The sequence below is a fragment of the Drosophila miranda genome, chromosome 2 (genome assembly GCF_003369915.1).
Source record: "Drosophila miranda strain MSH22 chromosome 2, D.miranda_PacBio2.1, whole genome shotgun sequence".
In the NCBI taxonomy this organism is placed as follows: Eukaryota; Metazoa; Arthropoda; class Insecta; order Diptera; family Drosophilidae; genus Drosophila; species Drosophila miranda.
In genome coordinates, this window is record NC_046675.1 from 24,655,151 (window position 1) to 24,680,148 (window position 24,998).

Below are 24,998 nucleotides of genomic sequence, written 5' to 3' on the forward strand. Positions count from 1 at the left end.
TTTCCTATATATCCGCGTACATATGCATTACTTTTGAATAGTTTTTCAAAAATGAAGTTTATTTTCGCTTTCTTTTCTTTCAATATAATTTACAATTTGTTGTTGGTTGCGTATAAATATGGTTTTATCATTTACTTTTCTCTTCTTTCCTTCTTTCCTTACTTTCTCTTCTTTCTCATTTAATGATGCTGCACTAGTTTCTCCTTTTTCTTTTAAATATACATATATGTATATATATATATAAATATGTTAAGTGGTTTTCTTTTTGTTGTATGTGTATGTGTGTGCTCCTGCAGTTAGGAGCAATGGGGGCTTGTGGATAGGTTTAGAGGGTTTCCTTTCTGATTCCACCGACGCTTGCGGATGGAGGGAGGGTATGGGAGGGGAGGGTGTAGGCGGTAGGCGGTAGGGGGGAGCTGCCTGGCTGCTTGTGTGAATGATTCTTGGATTCTTGTTTCTATTTCGGTTTTACGTTTGAATTTTGTTTTCTTTTTTATTTGTAATAGCATTAATTAATAATAATATAATTAATAATTATAATAATTTATATAATAAACGCAAAATTGGTAAATAATAAAAATAATAATAAAATACAATCATTACATTAATTAATCAAAACTTGTTTCATTTTGTTTGTTTGTTTGTTTGTTTGTTTTACTCTGTTTTAGTGTATGTTTTAAATGTTTATGGTTTGTTTTGTTGGGGTTTCTGTTTGTTTTTGTTTTGTTTTGTTTTGTTTTATGTTTTTGCATTCTCTGTTCTTGTTTTATGTTTTGTTTGTGGGGTGTTTGTTTTATATTTATATAAATTACAACGGAAGTGTCGGTGTGTTTGTAGTTGGTGTGGGCGTCAGCATCGACGCGGATGGAGGATAACGCAGCGTGTGCTGCGACGTTGCCTGCTGGATGTAATCCTGACTCGGATTATTCAATACGCTATCCCGTGAGTTTGAATGTGAAGTGGCGCGCAGCAGGGTGACTGCCTCGCGTTCCGGACTACATTGTACACCGTCTAGTCATTTTTGGCGCGTCGATTTCTTCTTCTTTCGTTTAAAGAAACAACAACATCTGGAATATAAGGAACCACTGGAGACAGTTAACCAAGGGACAGAAACGAGATTGGATATGGATACGGATACGGATACGGAGGATACGGGTGGGAAGGGGAGGGGAGTGGAGTGGATTGGAGTTGGTGGTGGATGCGGTTAGGGATTTGGGGAGAGAGAGAGAGAAAGAGAAAACGGAAAAACGGAAGTTGCGCATTAAAAACGACAAAAGCAACAAAAATTGCACTAATTAAGTTGATCCATCAATCGATTTATCGTAGAAATCTATACTAAATGTATCGATAGAACGTACAATATCGGTCGCTATTCCGATCAATGAGTATGCGAACAAATAACGTGAGATATCCATAAATCCATCGATAGATTCATCAAATAATGAATCACTATCTTGGATCAGATGAGATGCATATTTTAAGGAATTCTCATTAAATAACATTAGTTCATTAGTCTATCGATCGATACATCTATTTAGAACAGTGTCTATCTATCGACACATCGATTAATTGATCACTTAAACGACACATACTTTGTTTCATCGACAACTTCGACTTCAGGCTGCTGTGTGATGGGCGTGTTTGAGTGTCCGGCCGTGGGATCGTCCGGATTTAGTTCGCCATTCGTCGAACTCACAACCTGGAAACAAGGACACAGAACAGAGAAAGATAATGCATAAAATATGTGTTATTAGTCATCGCATTTCATCAACTCTTGTACTAAACATATAGTTCATACACATAGTATATATGTATATATATATATTTAAAAAGGATATATATACATATATATATGTATATATATATATTTAAAAAGGATATATATACATATATATATAGTAACTGGTGATAATACATTATTGGACGATTTACAGTCGTTATTTTGATTTATTGTTAGCACTAGTCAAAAATGAAATCATTAATCGAAAAACATTTTAAACGAAAACCAGACTTAGAACGCGGTACAGTCACCACATGAAACAAAACTGTTATACAGCTCTACAAAACCAAACTGGACTACGTGTGGGAAATTTTGAGGGATTTCTCCTTTGCAAACGAGCGATTAACTATCAATGGCTGTCATGAATTTACCCTACTGGACCTACTACAGAGATTGCCTTTCAGCAGCGGAGCTCGTTTGCACATCACAAGTCCAGGCACACACACACAGATGCTACTACACATAGATGATGAATGACAGGACACACGTAGACGACAGGACAGACATCATTAATATAGCAAATACCTCTCGCTTAGGAACAATAGGAAACTCGTTGGGCATATTTCGGAGGGTAAATTCGTTTGTATTTGAGTAATAGTAGTAGAAGAAGTTGAGTAGTAGTAGTAGACAAAGTAGTAGTAGTGGTGGTGGTAGGTGGATCTTTGATTGTTGTTTTTATTTCTTGGGCGGTTCGTCGTCGCTTTTCTCATAATAAGCATCGAATGGGCTATCATCGTCGGAGCTCGAATCTTCGGGCAATCTCTGTAATAAGTTTTTGGTGGTTTGTTTCGAATTTGTTTCGATGCATCAAAAATGGACTCTCCAATACTAAGGCTAGGGCATGCCAATGATAGATATATCGGTATCTGATTTATGACAAATGGAAATCCTCTAGTGCCGAATTCTTAAGTCTATGACTGTATTTGATTTGCGATTATGTGTGTCTGTTTTTCTGTGTGTGAAAGGTGCAGCCATGCAGCTTCTAAGTAGTGGTCTTTGAGTGGTGACATGGTGGTGTGACATGCAGACAAGTACAGTTACGGCTAGACCAGTGTTGGTTAATGCGCACAGCATGCAGGTGCGAACACGTTTCATCTTCTTAAAAATCTCTCATGCAGTTTTCGTTGTGGAATCCTCAATCAATTACTCTAGTCAAGGAAAACAAAAAAAAAAATACTAGAGGAAGATCCGAGAAAAAGTGTCACCCAAGAAGAGAACGAACGAAACGTGGGTAGAAACCAAAACGAACCGAACAAAAGTGGAGTAAACTAGAGTGGAGAGGATTAGATTAGGAATAACACATGTTGGGAGGAGATTGAGAGAGAGAGAGAGATTGTTGTTCAGTACCTTGTTGATCTAATGTAGAGTAAATCAAGTGAAAACATTAGAATTGAAAAGGCCAAAAATATAACAGTCTGCGAGTAATTCAATGAATAGATAAGGATAGATATACTTATAGGATATACAATACGGGTATATGTATGTACAAAATTACAATCGTTCAAAGACTTCAATAACATAATGAGGCGATAATGCAAATATGTATGTATTATGTATTTATGTTCGTAGATGTGGGGACATGTTTTGTCCTTGCTACAGAATTGTTGTACATCTTGGTACATTATTATTTATATACAATTACAGACTGAAGACAGAGCGGAGAGCGGAGGAGAGCGGAGGAGAGCGAGCGAGCGACAAAACAGAAATCAACAGAACAGAGTAAACGGAAAAGAAAGAAAGAAAAACGGTTGTACAACACTGGCCGGTTGTCGCAGCGAACTTACCTGCACTGAGCCATGCCGATCGGCCGGCGTTAGATTGCCCAGTGTTGCCCCCGGCTTTGGCACATCAGGCCACGCAGCAACACCTCCTTTGGCATTTGTCTGGTGGTCGATTCAATGCGATTCAATTCGATTCAGTTCGATGGTTGATTGTGGAGGATTGGAGGTAAGTTGTGTGGTTTTGGTTTTTTGTTTTGGGTACAGTTTTCGGATCGGTTTTCGAGCGAACGAGCGAGCAATTGTTGGAAACGGATTTATGCAAATTTATCAATAATTAATTTTCGATTTGTATACATTTTCTTTTTGGTTTTACTGTACAACAAAGAGACAACTCTAATTTGTATAAAGTATTTTTTGTGGTGTGTATGTTTTGTGTGTGTGTGTGTGTATGAGTCTAAATAAAACTAAAGCAAGTCAAGAATGTGCTGGAACTAAAGTTATCACCGGACCAAAAACCGAAAACATAAACTTATTTCATATGGTAGACAAGTCAAGCCAACAAAAAATCAAAATTTCATCAAACAAAGAGGAAAGAAGAGCGGAATTAGTTGTGTGTGAGAGAGCAACGCTACTACAAGTCCCGTTCACCACCGATCAATCGATTCAAGCAGGTCTAATACACAGAAGTAAGGTTAGTTCAACTCTCAGTGTTGCCAGGTTGAAATACGACACGAGCATTTTCAAGCTGGCAGTCCCCTGAAAGGCAACAGAGCAATTCCTTGGCAAAATAAATTAAAACAAATTGAAGACGAAAGCCATTTCTGATCCTAGCATTACTCTCTACAATCTGTTATACACAGACGTATTCTAGTATGTTGATTGGTTAGATTCGCATTTCACACTAACCAGTACAGAGATATTTTTCAAGTCTACAACGTCTAACCTGGAGTACGATATATTCTTCATTCTCATTATCGTCATCAATATCAAAATATGAAACATCCTATAGATATAGGAATCTCATACATGTATATAGGTTTGTACAGAACGTAAATGGCAACATTTTGTGTGGAGAGAAAAGTAGGAGTGGGATAAAACAAAAGCGTTTGAGAGAGTAGGGTGAAAAAAGAAGAATAGTTAAAGATCAAATGTTAGAATGGAATAGAAAAGAAGATAACCAAAGAGAGAAAAGTCAGCTAAAGCTATACTTAAACAAAGGTAACTGTTGTTTGTCTTACAACCATTGAGTATATAAACGAAATTAAGTTACATTTCCATCAGAGGGACAGAGAGACATATGTATATATGTATACTGTAGAGTGGCACAAGGTTTGGTTTCTGTTCTGGAATATGGATTATATATGTATATAAGTATACTTTACCTTAGCCGTAACATTATGCCGATCTTTATTTGGTGAAATGATGACTTCATGGCCAGTTTGCAGAGATCCGACGGGCGTTGACTGTTATTTTTTGTCGTGTGTCAATGATTTTTTTTTGGGATGCAGTTGGGTTTTTTATTTGTATTATATATGTTTATATATATATAGATGATGCAGTTTCGAGTTTTTGGTTTTAACACACACAAAGAGAGTTACACGCACACGGACATGAAACGGTGTTGATAACCGAAAAAAAGAGAAAAAGAGTTCAAGAGAGAAGAGAAGTGCTGTTAAAAATGGCATCAAGTTATTGCTTAAGTTAGTTTCATCATTTATGATTAATTTTACGCTAGCTTAACCAACCAATATCAAAGGCAAACAATACAAGCATTTACCAACACTGAGCGGGCGAGCGAGCGATTGAGCATCATACATGGCTATGCAACACTGATTTCGATATCTCTTTCTGTTTTTCTGATACCTTATCTGACTTGTTCTTGGCCAAATGCGACGGCGGCGCATTCTTAATGACTTTCATTTGATCCAGCTGCTCCTTGGTCTTAAAAACAATACAGAAATATCTCAATTGCTGTAGAAAAACTATGGGTAAGATGGGTAGGAGGGTGTAAGAGGAACAACGACGATAAAACAAATTTTCGAATAGTTTTTATTTTATGGGATTGCTTTTTTTACTTTGTCCGTAACTTAGAAGGAAGAGGGCGACCTCGAATAGAAAATATATATTGCTTGGCCAAAGAAGATAATACATGAATGAAACTTTTGAACAAACTGATCGTCATCGGCTTCTTGTTAAGCAGCATCAAAAAGCGAACTGAGCAATGGTTATGGGGCCTTCAGATTGATTGGGCTCTACGTCCTAAGATCGATAATCAGTCGGCTTGCGTATTGATATGGATTATTCATTCTTTTGGCGATCATGATGATGGATTTCTTTGATTTTTACATTGTCCGCTCTTGATCGGTCTTTTCCATAATTCAAAAATGATTTTTCGAGTTAATTGGATGTTTGGGCTTGGATTTTTTATGGGCTATGGGTATATATCTATATATATATTTACTCTGATCTGATCTAAAGGTTTGCATTCGCACTATGTCTCCTATAAATTAAATTATGATATCGATGCTTTAGAATTCGGCAGAGTTATCTTTTCGTGTGTCTATGTGTGGTGTCCTTGGTTAGAATGCACTCAATGAAAACTTACGTATAGTGCATGGTTAGGATTTTGATTTTGTAATAATTGGAGTGAATGGTAACCACCTACCATTGTCTTCCCTGTCCAGTCGAACTCTCCCTCGTCGGTGTAGTTCTTACGGTCGAATAAGTCTTGAAACAGTCTTCGCAGAAAATCATAGTCGGGCGTTTCGAAGAAATCTAACCGCCGTACGTAACGCAAATATGTTGCAAACTCTTCCGGATGTCCGTCGCAGAGCACCTATAGGAAAAGAACTGCCATTAGAAATCATTACTTCAAAATGTGAAGAGATTTAGAGACCTCAATGGGCGTTGCACGTTTCGTATCACCGATTTTTTGATATCTCTCCTTGAGTGTATCAGCCTTAAGGCCTTGCCACGGCAGTGAACCTCTTAAGAAATACATAAACATATGACCCAATGCCTCCAGATCGTCACGTCGCGACTGCTCACGCCCCATATGCGTATTGATTGACATATAGCGTGCGGTGCCCGTTAGGGACTTATGCTCCCGATATGGTATATGCCTATTTGTATCTAAATCAATGTATTCTTTGGCCAAACCGAAATCTAAATAAAAGACGAAAGTCGATCGTTATAAGGGTTTCCAATTAATATTCCACTACTCACCAATTATGTGTATAATTTTTTCACGTTTTGTTGACGTTCTGCCAATGAGAAAGTTCTCTGGTTTCACATCCCTATATATTAAGTGCCGACTATGAACATATTCGATCCGGTGGAGCTGTAGTGTTTGGAGTTGGGTGATCGAATGTGATCACAGGAAAATAGAAAGAAAATCAATTAGCTAAGGTTGTATTTTTTGTCGATAATTCTATAGGAGCAATCCATAATATATCTTAAAACCATTATGGATTGCTCTTTTATTAAACACAAAATGGAATTTATTTTTAAATTTTACTTGGATTTTCTGCAGTGTCTCAACTAGCTTTGTTTTTTTTTACTGTTTGCTGTTTGATGGCAACGGATTTGATTTGATTTTGGTTTTTTATCGATTGATCGATTGATTGATTTCTCTGATAAATCATAGATTAACAACTAAAAATGTCTATTTTAAACTACAAAATCGTATGTAGACATGCAAATTTTATATCATATTACAATGAACGTTTGTGGTTTGGTTTTTGGCTGAATTTCGTGGTAAATTTATAAACTATGGTGGCTATAAAAACAAAACAAAAAAGGCAAATTTTAAGTGTATGACAACCTCTGAATAATGTAGGCGAATAATCAACTTAAGAAACAAATTATAATTAAAATTAAACCTCAACCAGGCGTCTACAAAAATGCGAAAAAGATAGTGAGAGTCGCAAAGAGAGAGAGAGAGAGAGAGAGAGAGAGAGAGGGAGAGCGGGCGAGAGCGAAATAGAGGCAACGACCTAATTTGTTAGTGATGGAAAATATCAAATTAAAAAAAATAAATAAATATTGTAAATATTATAATTTTAAAAAACGGGTAACCCCTAATGAAAAATCACACACATACAGTCTCCCAAGCCCAGCACACGCACACAAACATAAAATAGAATAGTGTTCGTCTTGATCTTAGCAGTAGTGTTGGTTAATTTTTGGCCTGACTACCAGTGTTGTGAGAGAATGTGATTATGTGCTGATTTATGCGCGTGCTTAAAGAAAACTTTGCTGATTGTTGTTGCTTTTGTTGCTGTGGCTGTTGCGATTGTTGGTTTTGTTTTGATTTGATTTGTTTGTGTTTGTGGTTGTACTTACTAATTGTATAGCTATCAGTAGTACGCTCTTCAAAGTGAAACGTCTGCCGCAAATATCGAACAAATCTTCGAGTGATGGACCAAGTAATTCCATAACAAGAGCATTATATTTGCCGCATGGGCCGAAGTAATATACTTCTGGTACACCCTCTGCTATTGGCCAACAATCGTTGGATGATTGGTTGTTTGGTTGGTTGGTCGATTGTTGATTGGTTCATATGAAATTTGGTTTATTTTTTTATTTGTAAGGAATCGAGCGAGTGGTTTGAGTGTTGGACAGCGCACAAAAGATTTTGTTGTTCGATTTGTTGTTCGGTTGTTGTTGTTTTTGTTGTATTTATGCAAAAATTCGTGAGCGAGAGATAAAAAGAGAGAGAGAGAGATGGGAGAGAGAAGAAAGAAAGATGAGAGATACAAAATTTCACATTTGATATAACAGTTTTTCTTTTTTGTTTTTGAGGGAGCTGTACTTGTTTGATTTGGCGAGTTGTCGGACACAACGAGAAAGAGAGAGCGTGATTGAGAGAGTCAGGGAGAGATGTGTAAAGCGAGAGATTGAGAGACAGAGAGAGAGCGATGGAGATACGGCTCATGGTTTGGAGGTTAGTTTAGCGCGTCTTACGATATTACCACCTTTTATTTGATCGATAGGGAAAGAGAGAGAATAAATATACAATCAAGTAACTGTGCTAAACACAACAAGAACAACAAAAATAGAGATTCTCGAAGCATATACACGAGGAAGCCTGCTGCTGCTCGACGACCCCAACTGAAGCACAAGAAGAACTCGCCCCACGCCTAACCTAAAATCCTAACCTAACACAATATTGAGATTTCGTCAACTGTTTCAACAATTTTCTTTGAGTGTGCTTAAGGATACGCTTAAATATTATAGTAGTTGGCTTTCCTGGGGTGTTGCTGTTGCTGTCCCTGTCGCTGTGGGTGTGTGGTCTGTGTGTGTATGTGTGTATAACAGTTTTGGAGGTGTTCCGTCTCTCTGAACTCGATTATCGATATTCCAATCAGCTATTTCAATAGGCAATCTTTTGCAACTGTGTTAGTAGTTTTTTTGGTTAAATTATATACACTTTCGATCATAGAAATAATCATAGAGAAAGAGAGAGAGAGAGAGAGAGAGAGAGCGCAGCGCATACGAAAACAAAAGTGAAAGACAGAGATAAAAAGTATTTTTAAGTAAACAACTAAACTTGTGTATTAATTATGCTTTGAGCACAGTTCAATTTTGAAATATACTATTTTGCTGTTGTTGTTTTATTTACAAGGAATTATTTCTGTTGCTGGTATGACTTAAATGTGTACTTTTTTTTCTATGTATATACGACGCTTATTTACATGCTTTTAGAATAAGTTTCTTTATAGATCGTTACATTTGGTAGCTACAACCAAAAAAAAAAAAAAAAAATTAAAGATAAAAAAACAAAGAAGAATTGTATGCAGTTTTATAATCAAATTACTGTTACGGTATTTCTTGTCATTCTATCTACAATAAACTAAAAACTCGACTAACGTTCATTGCGTGTGTTCTACGAGATTTATAACAGTTTCGTAAATCATACAAATTATATAAAAACCATTGAGAAAACTAACTTTCAGCCGTTGAGACACTTTTGGTTCATAATGTTATTAACAATTCCAAAAAAAATAGTATCCGTTGTGTTTTTTTGATGAGTTTTGAACGGATTTCACTAAGGGAACTTTAAAACGCTTGATGTTTTCCAATACTAAAGGATACTGTCAAACACTGGTTATGAAACAAATTTTCAACGCAGTCGCTTGGACATTCTAACCATCATTAAGATATCAATGATCCGTTCATTCCTCATCAAAAATACAAAGAATACGAAAAGAATTCACTTTCGTTGTGTTGATAGTTTTCCATTTGTTTGAAGAATGCCACACTTACAAGTTGTTTTGCTATCATCAATACAGTCTTAAGTGAAAATTTACGGGCGCAAATATTGAAGAGATCTTCTAATGACAATCCCAATAACTCTAAAACCATGGCATTGTAACGGCCACCGCAAGTGCCCAAGTGATAAATGCGTGGTACGCCATCTGGGGCGGATTCGGCTGGACATTCGTTTCATTTCATTTCGTTTCGTTACGATGTATAAGATAGAATCCATTTCCAAATTACGATCCAGTCCGATTTCAATTCCGATTACCATTCCGATGATGGGGGTTGATGTGTGAAGGGGTTTCGTATATAACATGCCATCACAATGTATTATGCAAGAGTTTTAGGTTGGATTCAGATCAGTTCGGTTTCGGTTTTGGGTTGTGGTTGAGGTTCATTGCAGCAGACACAGGGAGATCGATATATTTATATATATATATAGAGAGAGAGAGAGAGAGAGAGAGAGATAGAGACAGAGAGCAGCGCATGATGATCAATTTCGGGTTTGAATTTCAATTTTATTAACGGTTTTTGTTCAATTATTCATTACGAATGAATATGTTTTCGGGTTTTTGGAGTAGGGTGGGTTTTCGCAGAGTATAGTTGTTGTTGTTGATGAACAGAGAGCAAGATATATGTATATATATATAATAAGAACAAACAAGAAAAGGAAGTAACGTAAGAAAAAAAAAAACAAAAAAGAATTAACCAAAAATAGGGCAAAAAACAAGAGTTCAGAAATCGGTATAGATAGCAGATATAGAGTATATACATATGTATATATAACATATAGAGATAGAGATTTAGCAGTAAAGTGATTTCGGAGCTGTTTTTACATTTGGTGGGTATAACAGTAGCTAGAAAGCCACAATAATATTTATACAATACTGTATATTGCAATACGTATTATTATTCATTTTCTTTGTCAAATTTCACTTCACTTCACGCACCGCGACCGACCTCCGAAAATATGCTTGAGAAAATCTATTAATGTTTTTCCTCTTCTCGTCGTAATTTTCATTCTTCTCAACGGCGTATAACACTGGCTGGACACAGCCAAAGAGTGTTATACAGAAAATGATAAGTAAATCGTTACACGAGAGTACAACTAATCAAGTAGTGGTGGTAACGGTGCAAAACTTTGTTTTATTTTGGAGTTTAGGTTAGTAGGAGGTAGACAGAGAGGTATAGTTATATAGATAAATAGATATATAGAGGGAGAGATAAGTAGTAGAGCAAGAGTGCTTGGTGTTATCTGGCATATTCGTTTCGGTGCAGCCGTACAGTCTGTACCTCTTTGGCTTGGCTCTTTCTTGAGGGATTTCTTTCGGGGGGGGTGTTAGTAATTGTTAATTTGCTGTTGGTTTTATTAGTATTACGAAAGGGGACGACGGCATTGGGGGCGGGGTTTCAGTGGGGTTCGTGTTTGCTTGTTAGGGTGTTAAGGTGTTGAGGTTGGATTTAATAAATAGTTAACATACCATGTGATCCTAATAGTTTATAAAACCTATACTCTAAGTGTAGTTGCGGAGCCTTTGACTTCATAGGCTCCATTTTTATTGCTACATGTTCATTGTTGTAAAGATTTTTTCCTGAAAATAAAAGGAGAGCAAAATGTTAGTTCGAATTGAAACATGGTACGAGAAATCGTCATTCGAGGGGGGGGGAAAAAAAAACCCAAACACTTCAAGCAAAAAATAAGAGAAGGAATAAGAGACCCTCTCCCACGCACACAATTCTCATGCTCAAGACGGGAGACGGCATGCATTCTTCGCGCACACTTTCTTTACCTGCCCCACTGTTCTCGGCAGTGCCACGCCCACCAAAGCAACACATTCGACGACCTATGTCGGGCGGAGGAAGAGTGAGAAAGACGAAAAGAAATATATACAATCTGGGAATTGCATTTTTGTTTTATATTTTTTTTTTTTTTTGTTTTTTTGTTTGCTGATGTGACGAAACACACACGACACAAGCAACGGTAAACGATGAAGACACACTGACAGAGACAGACGATGTCAATGATGAAGAGCAGAGATTTAAAGCATCGGGTGCCGAAGCGTTTGATACCGTTATGATTTCTATTACAGCTATAAGAGGCAATAATCTGATTGGATTATAGTTTATGATCCGATGCAATTCCTGCCAAGCAGTGCCAACATCTGCTCATAATCAGCATACCCTCTGCGAGGGTATAACAAGTTCGCTCATGTGCGAAATTATGTCATAAGAGAGTGGGTGGGAGGGCGAGACTGGAGAGGTAATGGAAGAGAGAGCCTCTGAATGAGTCTGAGCGTAAAGTGGAAGAGTGTGAGAGAGCGACTGAAACGTGTGCCTCAACGAGCGAGTGAGTGAGCGACTGAGCGTGTGTGTGTGTTCAGGTGTGGGTGGGTGTTTGACAGAGGTACAGTGCTTATCAACAGACAGAACATTAAACCGTTGATAAAGTCATCACACACACACACGTATGAGTGTATACAGCACACACACACAGTGTCAGAGAATGCCGCATGACTTTGATTACATATAGACGACGACGTCGTCCCCCAGCAACGCCCTTTGGCACGCCCTCCTGCCAGCCAGCCCACCCACCCACCAGAAAGCCCAAAGAATTTCATTTGTTAATTTCTTAGAATGAGTGAAAAACATGCATTTAACATATTTTATAGAGTATCAAGCGAGGGGGGGTGGTGAAACGGGAGTGGCAACAGTATGTGCCGACAGGCGACTGTCATTCAAAATCGTTTTATTTAATTGCTTTGCACGGACATTAACAATTTCCATTGAAAATGCATTGAAAAATACCGAAAGCCAGTAAGGAAAGCAGTGCATAACAGTGGCTATAGTGATTTCTTAAAACTGTAGAAAGCAGTGCATCCAAGGAATGGAAGACCCCTATTCAATCCCCCTAAAACCACATTCCATGCACCAGTGACTCTCAAACAACATGACCTAACGCAATACACAATATTAATCATTAATCATAATAAATGAACCTCAGGAAGAGCGAACCCCAACCTCAACAGTAGATGCCGCCGAATAGGAACAAAAGTTTTCCATAAAAAGCACACACACACAGCAGACCCCGACCCTAAACAACAATTTCTTTTTTAAGGGCGTGCTATGGAAAACAGAAATAAACTGAGAAAAGTTCCCAAATTAAACGAGAAACGCCCACGCAAAGCGCCCATAAAAAGTGAGAAAGAAACCCACCTACATTCCTTGTTTTTCATGATTTTCCTTTGACTTTTTTTTCTTGTCTTTTATTTCTTTTATTAAAAATTGGGAAATGTCAAAATAGCGATATGGGCGTGTGAAAAAATAAATTTGTCACTTTTATTGCAATTCATCGAAATTCCCCACAAAATTCGAAATAAAAAAAAATCCCCCAAAAATATCGCAACTTTTATCTAAGCATTTTGCGGTAATCGGATTTAATGGGAAATAAGAGAAGAGAAAAGAAAACAAACAAAGACACACACACACCACACACAATGGGGGGAAATACATATAGAGCACAATTAATAAAAATGATATCAGAAGCAAGGGAAAAAGAAGAAAAAGAAAATAACAAGTGTTCTGTGACGTCACAGAAAACGTCTATAATTTAATCGGACGTTGGACTAACGTCACAGCGTGAGGTGCGGCTACAGTGGGTAAAATATTAGATGAGATTTGTTAGATTTGTTTGTTAATGCGACTTTACGGGTACGGGTCTCCTCTTATCGAAAGCGATTCAAATTGGGCTCTGCTTGAATCGAGCGCGAGCGCCCAAAGCAGTTAAAAGCAAGCAGTCTCAGTGCTGCGATCGCGCTGTTCTACGACAGTGCAGTGATGCTAAAACTGTATGGGATTTCCTATTTGCGAAATAGCTTAAGAAATCCCTATCGTTTAGCAAGAATATAAATGAATCCAATTAAAAACAGCTTTTTTTGTATTCTGTGTATCTTTTTTCTCCATTCTCCAATCTCCGCCATTCTACATTGTCTACTCTTTTCCAGCGGAATGATTCATGCAAAAACCACATATGTATGGGTGTGTGTGTGTGTGATGCCCGCGCAAAATGCAAATAAGAGAAAAAGATGAAGAGAGAACGACAGAAAGAGGGCAAACAAAACAAATAACAAAATGAGCGGCCTGAGAGATAGAACAAAGAAACAGTGCGGCTCCAGCTTTAAAGAGGGGGCCGCAATTAAGAGAGGGACTGAGAGAGGGAGTGTACACTGTACAGAGGTTTAAGAAGCACTGATAGAGTGTGCTTGTGGAAGGTAGGGCATTCCAAGCAGGCGACTCTCCAAGAATTTTGTACCTTTAAGGCAGGAATGCCCACAGTTTTAGCAGCACTGCTTCGCTGGGAGGTGGGGGCTACCTGTTGGCAATGTGACAGCAAATGCACAAAAGGAAGTGGCAGGCCCCAAATAAAAAAAGAGGGGCACAGACGGGGAGGGGTACGGCGGGACGAGGCAACAACTTTATAAAAGCGCATTTAGCAAACAAAGCAAAAGTGACGACAACGACAACGACGACGACGACGCCAAGAAAACAGATGGCGGAATGGAATGGCATGGTTTTTGTTGGCTTTTTTGTTTGCTGCTTGTACGGTGGGCACTCTCGTGAGTAAAAAAAAGGCACTGTTCTCATTGTGGTTAATACTGTTTGGCAGCAACAGTCGCCGACTGAAGAAAGGAACGAGGGGCAGGGGCCGGGCAGGCCACAGCCTGGAAGGACGAAGCGCTACCTCCGAGGACCGAAGCTTAAGATACCCTAGGATACCCTTCCCTCAAGGAAATGCTCAAAACCAGTATACCTTCTGCCAGGGTATCGAAAACGTCAGGGCGACATTACTTGCATTCCAAAAAGGTAAATGGGAAAGCAGAGGACAACAGGAAGGGAGCAGCGGACAGCAGGAAGGGTAGCGAAGAACAACAGGATGAGAGGAAAACAACAGACAGCGGAATGCAAAGAGGGTGCAGGAGGAAGAGGAAGAGGGTGTAGGGAGGGAGGGTTTGTGTGTGTGGGTGGGTGACAGGTAGACAGAAGCTCGGCTTTGAGTCATCATAAACTTAATTTGCTATTTATTTACAGCTATTGCGGCCGGCGGGGGAGAGAGGGAGGGCACGGAAGCTTTTTAAGAGAGAGCATTTCTTAGATTGATGGCCTTTGAAAGCTCTCCGAGCAGCCTCCGGGGGCTGTTTGATATTCCGCATTCGATACAATGAATCGATTTCGATATTCCCCTGGTAAGTCACTCGATGAACACTTTCGAACACACAACATTGGGATTATATGTATATCGGGGTCTTGGGTACTTACCTAAACGCAATTCGCCAAAATTACCACAGCCAATTTTTTTACCGACACGAAAATTTGGTCCGACCATAAGTACACCGGTCGTGGTGCTTACAGATTGGCGGGTGGAATACATGTTATTGCTTGAGCTCTTAGCACCGGCTAGGGCTGTCGTGGTATTGGCCACATTACCAACAGATGGACCGGCAATTGTCGTCGGTGGGCCGCCGCCACTGGAAAGCACACGGAGAAGGAAATCGATTAGTATCTGATGGAGTTTTGACTTAAGTTTTGATTTAAGGGTAAGCTATCCCATATAAGCAAGTATCCCACGGATCGCTCTTACACGTACTCCTCTTTGACTTTGTAGGTTGACACATATTTACGCAACATTTAATTTTGAATTCTGCTGACTGGATCGGCACAAATTACAACACAAAAACAAAACAAATAAAATAAAAATACGGGATTTATGAGTCTGTGTTGAAATTCTTACTATAAAATCGATTGCTACTCGGACTATTTTTTTGATTATTTTGTATGCTTTTCTTTCGTATGGAACAGAAAGCACACTCACAGAGCACTCCAAAAGTTGAAAATAAATGGAAAGACAATTTTTGTTGTTGTATGATTAATGAAAACATGGTATCTTCTTTGTGTTTCAAGTAAGAGTGTAACGGATTGTGATCGTTTTTGGCTCCAAGATGGACAGAGAAGCAAGAGCGGGCTTGTACTCCGCAGACCCTGATAGAAGGCCGTCATATAAGCTTCCTATAGCGAGCACACAATGTGGTCCAGAAGTGTCATGGCGTCGTCCCAGGCACGACAAAGTCAGTGCCGATCTATTGGGTTCCCAGCCACCAAGGCATCGAAGGAAACGAGGCAGCGGACCTTCTGGCTAAGGCTGTCGCCCTTAGAACGCCTTAGTCGACCGGATTACAGACCGAGAGCAGGTGGAGGAATATCACAATCCGGAGGAACCTCGAAAACTTTGTGCAAAGAAGGCAACGGAAAACTCTGTCACTATTTACTGAACCTTCCACGGAAGGACTTCAGACTGTTAGTAGGTCAGTGTCTGCCTCAGCTACAGAAGCACCCCGATTCTTGAGGTGTTTCAAATCTCAAAGGCACTCCCGCAATGGTTTATACCCCCCATTCTGATGGGTCCATGCGTGGCCCCTCTGAGAGCCTGTAGATAGTATTTTTTTAAATGATTCTAACGAAAATGAGGCTCATATCTTGAATGATTGGAAACATCCAAGGCCCAGTACTCGTACGAAGGACAAGTAAGATCTCCTAAGGACTGGGGACAATATTCATAGCGCTTCATCATCGCACAGTTTATCTTCATCTGCATACAATATGTTGTACCCGTATATCCTTTGTTCTCCACCATTTGCCTGAATAAAAAGTTTACCTAGAAACTTGTTCGCTCAAGTCTTGGTCTTAACCCGTCTAAAATAAAATTTTCATGCCGCAAGTGGGCGTTACCCCTGCAGCTTATAAGAAACGACAGGACAATGACACAGAAACTTTTTTGCATTATAAAGTGCCAACACACAAAGAATCGATTCAAGTCGAGTGTGGAGTGTGGAGTGCAGAGTCGACTCTCGAGTGGAGTCAAGTGAAGTTTTGTCTAGGCCAGGTAGGTTTTCTGTCTGCGGGTCTGGGGGGGGCCATAGAGCGGGCCTAGTGGCGAGGCGAGAGCGCTCGCCCAGGCGTAACCATTCGGATCGGAGGGCGACGGAGTGACTCATGACTCAGGGCCAGACAAGGCGAATACTCGGTTCGTTTGATTAAGACAAAAGGTTTTACTTTATTGCATTTCTCGTGTTGGCAGTGCTGTTGGGGTGTGGCCCAATGCAAGATCTTTTTCATAATGCCAGAATTGGGTTCAATGTCAGTTGGAGGATGACCCAAATAAGGCTTAAAGCCATCAATTCCTTCTTTAGCAGAATGAATCATAGAACTGCACCTTATCTTTCCCCAAGAAGATGGAAATGGGCAAATAGTACCCAATGCAAAGACAAACAGACACAAAAGATTAGACTATCAACATGACCTGTTATCTAAATACAGATATTTGTCCCTATAATTTCTGGGAAAATCTCTTCAGAGTTCGGCGCGACCTTTTGGGTGCCTTCCTTCTTTACATTCCACTTTTAAGATCTTTTTCGCTGATAACATACCCATAGCAAATATCCCCCCATTACATACAAGATGAATCGACTATCTTTATGGATATTATATGGTGGCATATAGCAATTTTCATTTGGTAGAGAACTGGGGGCTCGATCTCTCCTCTACTCAATCTCTGTAGAAATAGACTCCGCCCAAAACATTAACAGGAAATTATTAGTTAGTCTTTCTACTTCACAATCTCTCCCCGATTTCTCTGTCTCCTCTTCCCTCCGCTTCTCTCTGTCTGTCGGTCTTCCCATTCTCTACTTTTCATCTAATATCAGTTTTTGTTGCTTGTAAATTATTATTTTGCCAGCTGCAAACGGGAGTCGGGATAGAAAATCTTATCTGCCCACACACCAACACCAACACCAACACACCAACACCAACACTCACTCAGAAAGAGCACAAGCGCTCAATCACAGAAGGAGTGAACGCGATCGTGAGAGGGCAAAAGAGAGAGATAAACACACACACACAACCGACTCGACCGATAATTGTACCGTTAAGCGCTGTTGTAAAAAATAAAACACAGAGTAAAAACCGCCGATAACAATTAAAGACTAAATTGCTCCGAGAGAAAGAGAAGCAAAGTAGGACCATCGAGTGCAACAGAGGGAGATGGAGAGATCACAGAGAGCAGGCGACGAAATGAGGCAGAAACAAGTTCGAGTTCGAGTTCGACTTCGATTACAAGTTTTCCTCCTTCTCCGTTTCCGTCTCCTGCTCTACAGAAGCAGGCAAATTTCAATTGGAATCCCCTACACCGAAAAGGAAGGGGCATATGGATACAATAAGACCCCAGACCTGATCCCAAGCTATACCCAAAATGATAAACCTCGAGAGGTTTCGACGGATTTTCCCGTATACCCTACCCCATCTCAGTTTCTGTAGGGTATTCCCTACTTCTTTACGTCTCCATTTCTCATGGCTTTTCTTGTTATTGCTTTGACTGTTTTTATGGCTTAATATCCTGCGGGCAAAACTGGTTCATAAGTACTGCACGAGTGTGTGTCGATGGATGGATTTATACATATGCCTACACATATGTAAACTCCTTCCATTCGTGGTCCCAGCGATCGATCGCTGTTTTGGCTCTACTTCTGGTGTATATCTCATGGCTCCCCACTTTTAACAGTTTTTTATTGAGCGTCTGTCTGTCTCTTTATTTTTTTTTGGGGTCGTTCGCTTCGCTTTTGCTTCTTCTCCTTCTTTTGCTGGCTAAACGGGTTCCCACTTCTCCGTTGTGGTTCTTAAATTGCAAAAATACACTGTGTTTTTGCCTTATTTCTTAATGAATCAACATGTGAGAAAAGGCTATCGACTGAGAATTGAGCACAGCTGGGGTCCTGTTGTAAGACGATCAGCATTGACCGGTTTCCTGGGATGAAGACGGACAAAGTGAGTGCCAAGGGGGCAATCAGCACTCTCTAGAGACAGCCCAGGGATAAAACAAGGGAATTGCAACACTAAAACACTCTCGACTTTGAATATTTCACAGAAAACCCAAATGAATCTGCAGTTTTCTCCTGCTCCTCGATGGTATAGTGGCCAGTATCCCCGCCTGTCGCTGTCCGCTTCAAGTTTTTGTATTCTAACTTATTTCTCTTCTTTTTCCTTCTCGTAATATTGCATTGCATAACTTTTGGGAATTCCCAAATTAACACTTGTTGCCAGAGAGAAACGAAATTGAGCTCCAGCCCCGGGGGCGGGCAGTGTCAATGCAAAACCGGCAATAAACCCGTTTCAAAGAAAGTGAAATGAAAGAAAAATATTCATTTTTTGTGTTATTTTGTTTGCCAGAGAGCGGGAGAGAAAATCAATAATTAAAAATAAGCCAGGAGCTAAAAATAAAAATATGCACAAGGTGGGTACCCCCTCCCCCACACACACACACACACACACACACACACACCGCCCTCATATGGGAGCTCTTATCCGTGTGTGGTTCGTGAATAAATCAACTGTAAATCAAAGAAGGTATAGCCCCAGTCAGAGAGAGGGAGAGAGAGGAAGGGAGAGGGAGGGAGGAAACAGCAACCGCAAAACAGCGGAAACCCCCAATTAGAATTTCTTCACTTTGAAGAGCGAGAAACCTTCTGGCTAGAGGAATGGAACCATAATTTGACAAATTATTGATTAGCCAGTGCTTTTCGAACTCTGAGTCATTCGAAAATTCAATTAGAACACGGGAGAAGCCCTAGAAAATACTCAAAAACTTTGGTAATGCTGATATTTTTAGGAAAATTACATAACACTGGAAAATAAACAACAACAAGAAGAAGAAAGCATTGAAAATAAGTGCAGGCTTTTGATAAAGGAAATCATTGTGTGATAAGTGTATTAGTATTTGTGAACGTGGTGTGTGTGTGTGTATTTCTTATCAGCCAGAGATTTGTGTCCGCTTTTCCACTTTCTCTCTCTGCTTCTCTCTCTCTCTCTCTCTCTCTCTTAGGGGGATTACACAATTGATTTGTTGTTGTAATCGCCACTATTTATAGAAACAAACAATTTCAATATAATTGCCAGCGCACAAGCAATTGAATTTCAATTATGCAAATCAATTGGGGAAAAATTATAAGGGGAAAGTAAATGAAACTAGACCGAATATGGAATACGCTGCCAATACAATTTCTGGTCAGCTAGTTTAGGGTACAGGGTGACCTTGTTTTAGTTAATATTCAAAACGTTTGGTCGGTCTTACCCGAAGGCGTTTTGATCCTTCAATTCAAGCGGAAATCCCCTATTCCATTATGTATCAGATTTCGACCAGTTGACAATAGTTTTTCAAACAGAAAGGGTATTCGAATTTGTTTTGTAACCAAATTACTTTGACAATGTGCTTTGTTTGTGTGTGCTTGCTATTATTAATATAATTGTTATTGTGTTATTCGCTGCGACGGTTTCGCTGTGCTTCTGTAATCGAATTGCTGCCACACGGACTGCTAAACACAACATAACGTGTCAATATCCAATTTCAATGGCATTTTGACGTTTTGAAAGGAACTAACGACAGCAACAACATTCAACTACTATCGTTCTGATTCGCATAACACATAAATGGACAACACACAGACACACCGGACAGAGTACTTCAAGGGCCGCCTCCTCCACGCCACCTCCCTCTCTTGTCATTGCAAATGACCTATCAAGCAGCGCATTGATAAGCACAAGAGAACATCACACATACAGAAAGCACTTGAGAACGCACACTATCACTCACTATCGCTCTCGCTCTCCCTCTCTCGTAGGCCAAGGCGCAAGCAGTGCGAACAAGTTGGCTAGATAAGCGAGCGTTGATTAGCAGCGACGTCAGACAATGGCGAGGCGAAATGAACGAGTGTGCGAGCGAGTGGGAAGAGTGGGCATGCAGCCTGCAGTGTAAGCAGGAGGAGGAGGAGGAGGCGAGAGCCTGGCATAAGGAGAGAGTGAGGTGCAAGCGCCAGTGCAACAAGAGTACAGTGGGCTGCAGACCACAAATAAGTGACACTCCTAGTTCCGACATGGAATAAATGAATATTCAAATCAATATTTTTACAAAAAGGTTTTTTTGTTTTTTGTTGGAAATACTTATGATTAGTACCATTGTACCAGACTGATTGACGCTGCTTTGGGGTTGGGTTTGCGCGTCACAGCAGCAGCAGCAGTAGCAGCAACAACAATTCCATTCACTATGTAGTCTATCAACGCCACAGCCTCAAACAGACAAACTGTGTGTGTGCCGAGTCTGTCTGTATGTTTGTGTGTCGGGGCGCCTCAATGGCCGATTGACCTTTGCATGTTAGATTAACATTGAATATGCAGCACCCCCGCACCCTCCTCTCCCCTTCCCCTACCTAACAGTCTGTGTGTACGTGTGGTTAGAGATTTAATTAGTTTAGCCTCAGCTGGGAGACCACCACGTGCAAAAGCTAAAAGTTATGCAAATGACTATGATCGAGGTCAAACGCTATCATTTATCTATGCAGCATAGAATACATTTGTGTGTGTGTGTGTGTTGAAAAATTGTCGGTAATTTGCTTTCTAGTGTTTTCTTCCTGCCTGCCTTTGGGGCTCATTTGGTGCCAGACGACCCCGAAAATCACCACAGAACCCAATCGAAAATCTCCTCCAACCCTGTCTGGGGTCTCAACCCTGCTTTTACGGTTATTTACGCTCGTTTCCTTCCTTCCTTCCGCCTTCTGTGCCGCGTGGGCGGGCGTGTGAATGAGTGGAGGAATGTGCATATGCAGCTTAAGGGCGAGCGGCGTGTGGGGGGGCGTGTGCGGTCGACATTGAAAAACCTCACGTGCGTTTCGCGTTGCCAACTAAAAAATATCGTACTTTTTTTTCATTCTCTTATGTTGGCTGATGCTCTGTTGAGGTCAAAGTCGCGGGTGAAATACAATGCGAGCATTTTTTCTCAAATAAGCATTTGCCAAATTGAAGGCTACACACACTCTGGTTAAGCTGGTCACACTTTCAGTTCATTCCCACACTATTGTGCATCCTATGGATGTCCCTCTCTCTGTCATCTATCTGCCTTCAGCCTTGCTGCTGCTGTGCCTTCAACATGTGTTCAACATAAGAATGGATCGGGTGTACAAGAACAACAAAAACACTAACCCGGCAAAACTCCGTCAAACGGCGCTTTTAGTCAGACCACTGCGAGAGCAAGAGAGAGAGCTCTGCTTCTTGGCCTCATGCATGGATTTCTGTGTGCAATGCAGGGGGGATCAGCAGAGCCAGCAGCAGCGCACTGCTTGGTCCAACTGCAAGCAGCTGTTGTTGGATTGACTTCTGCTGCGGCGGCCGTTCCACTCTCTGCTGTTGTTGTTTTCTGCTGCTGCTTTCTTTGTTGTTTTTGCTGCTGGATTTTGTTGTACTTGAGAACGTGTTTTTCCTCGTTTTTGTTTTGTAATTGTTTAATTGCTTTTTATGGCCTGCACTTTATTCCGGTTTCTTTTTTGTATTTGCACACTTTTGAGAACATTTAATGCAATTTTTAGTGGGAATACTGCTTGCTATGCTTGGAATTAAATGAAATATTTACATCTCATTTCACAATGATATAAAATATTCTATATTTTTTGCAATTAAACTTGAGACTCTCCCCCAAATCGGTAGATTTCCACGAAAAGCTCTGAATAATCTAATATTTCCCTTACGATCGCAGAACAGGGTGTTGCGTGTTCTCACTTGGTGTTTCTCCTTTCAAAGATGTATTCCCTTTCGGGGTTTGAACACTTTTCACAGCACTTTTCTTTCATTTTTTCCACAATGAAGCCATTTCTGTATTATTATTACAATTTTCTTTTGTTTTTGTGTTTGCTACTGTTTGTTTTTTTCTGTTTTTTTATTGGATGAAAACTGTTTTAATTTGTCATATCCGTTACGCTTTGTCTCTCTGTTTGTGTGTGTGTTTGCGTCAGGGAGAGATGGAGTTATATAGGGGATTTCGGAGAGGGTTAAGGTTCATGATGTTGCATTTTGAGGGCCTCTTTCTCTCACTGCTTGAAACTTTCGCCACATTACGAAAACCTTGCTTCCTTGCCCCTTCTTAAAACTCTTTTTTTTAACAGTTTCTTGTCGTTACAGGTCAAAAGTCTGCAAGACAAAGCAGTGGAGAAGGAGAGCGCTAGCAAGAGAAAGAGAACGAGGAGAGCAGCGCAGCGCAGCATACAGATACCGAAAAGGTAGGCAGCAGGCAAAATAAATTGTAGAAAAAACCTCATAAATAACTCGAAAAACCAGTTTATGTTGCCGGTGTACAAACAGAAAACAACAATAACACCGAGAATGTGCAAGCAGCAGAGGAAGTGCGAGCGAGCCAAGAATAGTACTTAACGCGAAGAAACAACAAAAACTCGTTAAAGCTCTGCAGAAGATGTTGGAAAAATAAAGCACAGAAGACAGCTGACTCGAAAAAACCAAAAGATACATACACACAGCTGTGTGTTCGATACAGAACGAGAGAGAGAGATGAAGAGATATTCAGATACAATTCCAAGAGCGATAATGTAACTGCTTGGCAGGAGGAATTGGATTTGCCAGCTCTTTTATGGATAGCAGGGATACAACGAGAGACGAATATCCGTGTTGGGGCTGCTGAATTCACAAAAAAAAAAAAAAACAACAAAAACTGGAGCAAACACAAATTAAACTAAACGTCATAGCGATAAAATGATTAACACGTACAACAACACCAAGAAATTTTCCCCTTATATGTGGGTATATTTTGTGTAACTACAGATGTGTGTGTTTTGTATGTTTGTGTGTAGTGCACACCCGCAGCGCACCGCGCGACCTCTGAGTGATTGCAAAAAAAACTCAAAAGGAGGAGGAATGACAACTGCTACGGAAAGCGATCGAAAATGAACTGTGCCGGAGAGAGAGAACACTTGGCCAAGTCGCATCGTGTTCAGTCGCGTCTGGGGCAGAGAGAGAGAGAGACAGAGAGAGGAGAGAGCGAATGCGTGAGAGCGAGGCAAGGCAAAACACTTGTGAGCGTGTGAAAATGAAAATGCGGCAAATGAGCATTTCGTATTAGTATGTAATTATTGTTCATGGCGCTGTTCTGCTGTTCTGCTGCCGCCGCCACATATGGGAGAGCGAGAGAGAGAAAACATAGGAGAGAGATACTGCACTAGTAAATGTGAGAGAGAAAGATACAATAGCAAATGTAGCAGAGCAAGATACAATAGCTAATGTAGACGAGAGAGAGATACTACAATAGCAAATGTAGTGGGAGAGGGCGATACATAAACGGCAATAGTGTGTGAGAGCGAGCGACATATTGACAATGATGATGTATAAGTAAGTAGCCGCGTGCGTGTGTACATGCGTGTGAGTACATGCGTCAGAGGCGACGACCCAAGCTTATGGAAAACTCGTTACACAAACAAAACGCACCTGTCAAGCACACACATGCATGCACTCTCTCACTCTCCCACTCTCTGCTCTGAGCCGGCAAGCAGATCTTGCAGCTCAGCGCAGTCGCAGCTTCTGTTGGACAGAGTAACGGGTGGATGACTCATGCATGCAGTGAATAAGCAGTGAAGCAGTGCAGCAGAGCTGGATGGTGGGGACTGCTTGAACAACAACACTGCTTCTATAGCGTAACAGTCTATGAATGATATTGCTGTTCGTTTTTGTCGGAGTATTAACTGTTGGGCCACTGGGGAAATGTTTGACCACACCGAACATTTTCCTTTGAACAGCTGATCTAGACAATCAAATTTATGACGAAAATGAAATTGCAGGAAAACCATAACTGTAACTGTAAGGTTGATTTAATTTTCTACTGCACATGTTTATTAAAAAAAAAAGAAAGCAGTGATGTTGAAAATAAATTTTTACACGCCACTTGCGCTACATAATAAAACAAAATAAAACAAAAAACTAAACCAACGTAACTTTGTTGCCAACCAACCGACACACACACACAGAGACAGCCACATGTAACGTAAAACAAACTTTTTGTATTACTTTTTATTATTTAATAGCAGAAGCAGCTCCATGGGGCGGCTCTGGCCGTGGGGTTGTAGGGTGTTTCTTCGGTTGGGATAACCTACATTTTGAGTCGAGCTGGCAACGAGAACAACAAGAAACATGTAACTGTAACGTAGGCCAGGCCGGGCCAGGGTTGCCACCTGCCCCCAATCGGCAAGGAATCGAAAGAGAGGGAGGAGAGTGAGAGGGGTAGAACCAGAGGAACCGCAAAAAGCAAAGCCAAAGTTGCGTGTGGCGAAAAGTAGCTTCAATAATAATAATACAAGAAAATGCTG

The 24,998-nt window shown here is 40.3% G+C and overlaps 1 protein-coding gene and 1 long non-coding RNA gene across 20 annotated transcripts; one reads left to right on the top strand and one right to left on the bottom strand.

Moving 5' to 3' along the window:
* Window positions 1–594: 594 nt before the first annotated feature.
* On the bottom strand, window positions 595–23,577 carry LOC108154272 (casein kinase I). 19 transcript variants are annotated; one of them, XM_033389395.1, is made up of 14 exons: window positions 23,410–23,577; window positions 21,838–22,240; window positions 15,076–15,284; window positions 11,244–11,354; window positions 9,769–9,935; window positions 6,727–6,841; window positions 6,398–6,666; window positions 6,167–6,337; window positions 5,365–5,442; window positions 4,884–4,964; window positions 4,445–4,504; window positions 3,565–3,663; window positions 1,593–1,699; window positions 595–1,085 (listed from the first exon to the last, which is right to left on the bottom strand). In XM_033389395.1, the coding sequence occupies exons 3-14, from the start codon at window positions 15,185–15,187 to the stop codon at window positions 1,016–1,018; spliced, it is 1,440 nt and encodes a 479-aa protein (XP_033245286.1). In that variant the 5' UTR covers window positions 15,188–15,284; window positions 21,838–22,240; window positions 23,410–23,577; the 3' UTR covers window positions 595–1,015. The 19 variants fall into 19 exon arrangements, 18 of the variants coding, with proteins under 18 accessions (XP_033245286.1, XP_033245287.1, XP_033245288.1 ...); XM_033389396.1 differs by lacking the exon at window positions 21,838–22,240; XM_033389397.1 differs by lacking the exons at window positions 21,838–22,240; window positions 23,410–23,577 and adding an exon at window positions 15,548–15,562.
* On the top strand, window positions 13,866–15,180 carry LOC117187211. The gene is made up of 2 exons (XR_004471966.1): window positions 13,866–14,622; window positions 14,848–15,180. It is a non-coding gene; the product is annotated as an uncharacterized LOC117187211 (long non-coding RNA).
* Window positions 23,578–24,998: the final 1,421 nt, after the last annotated feature.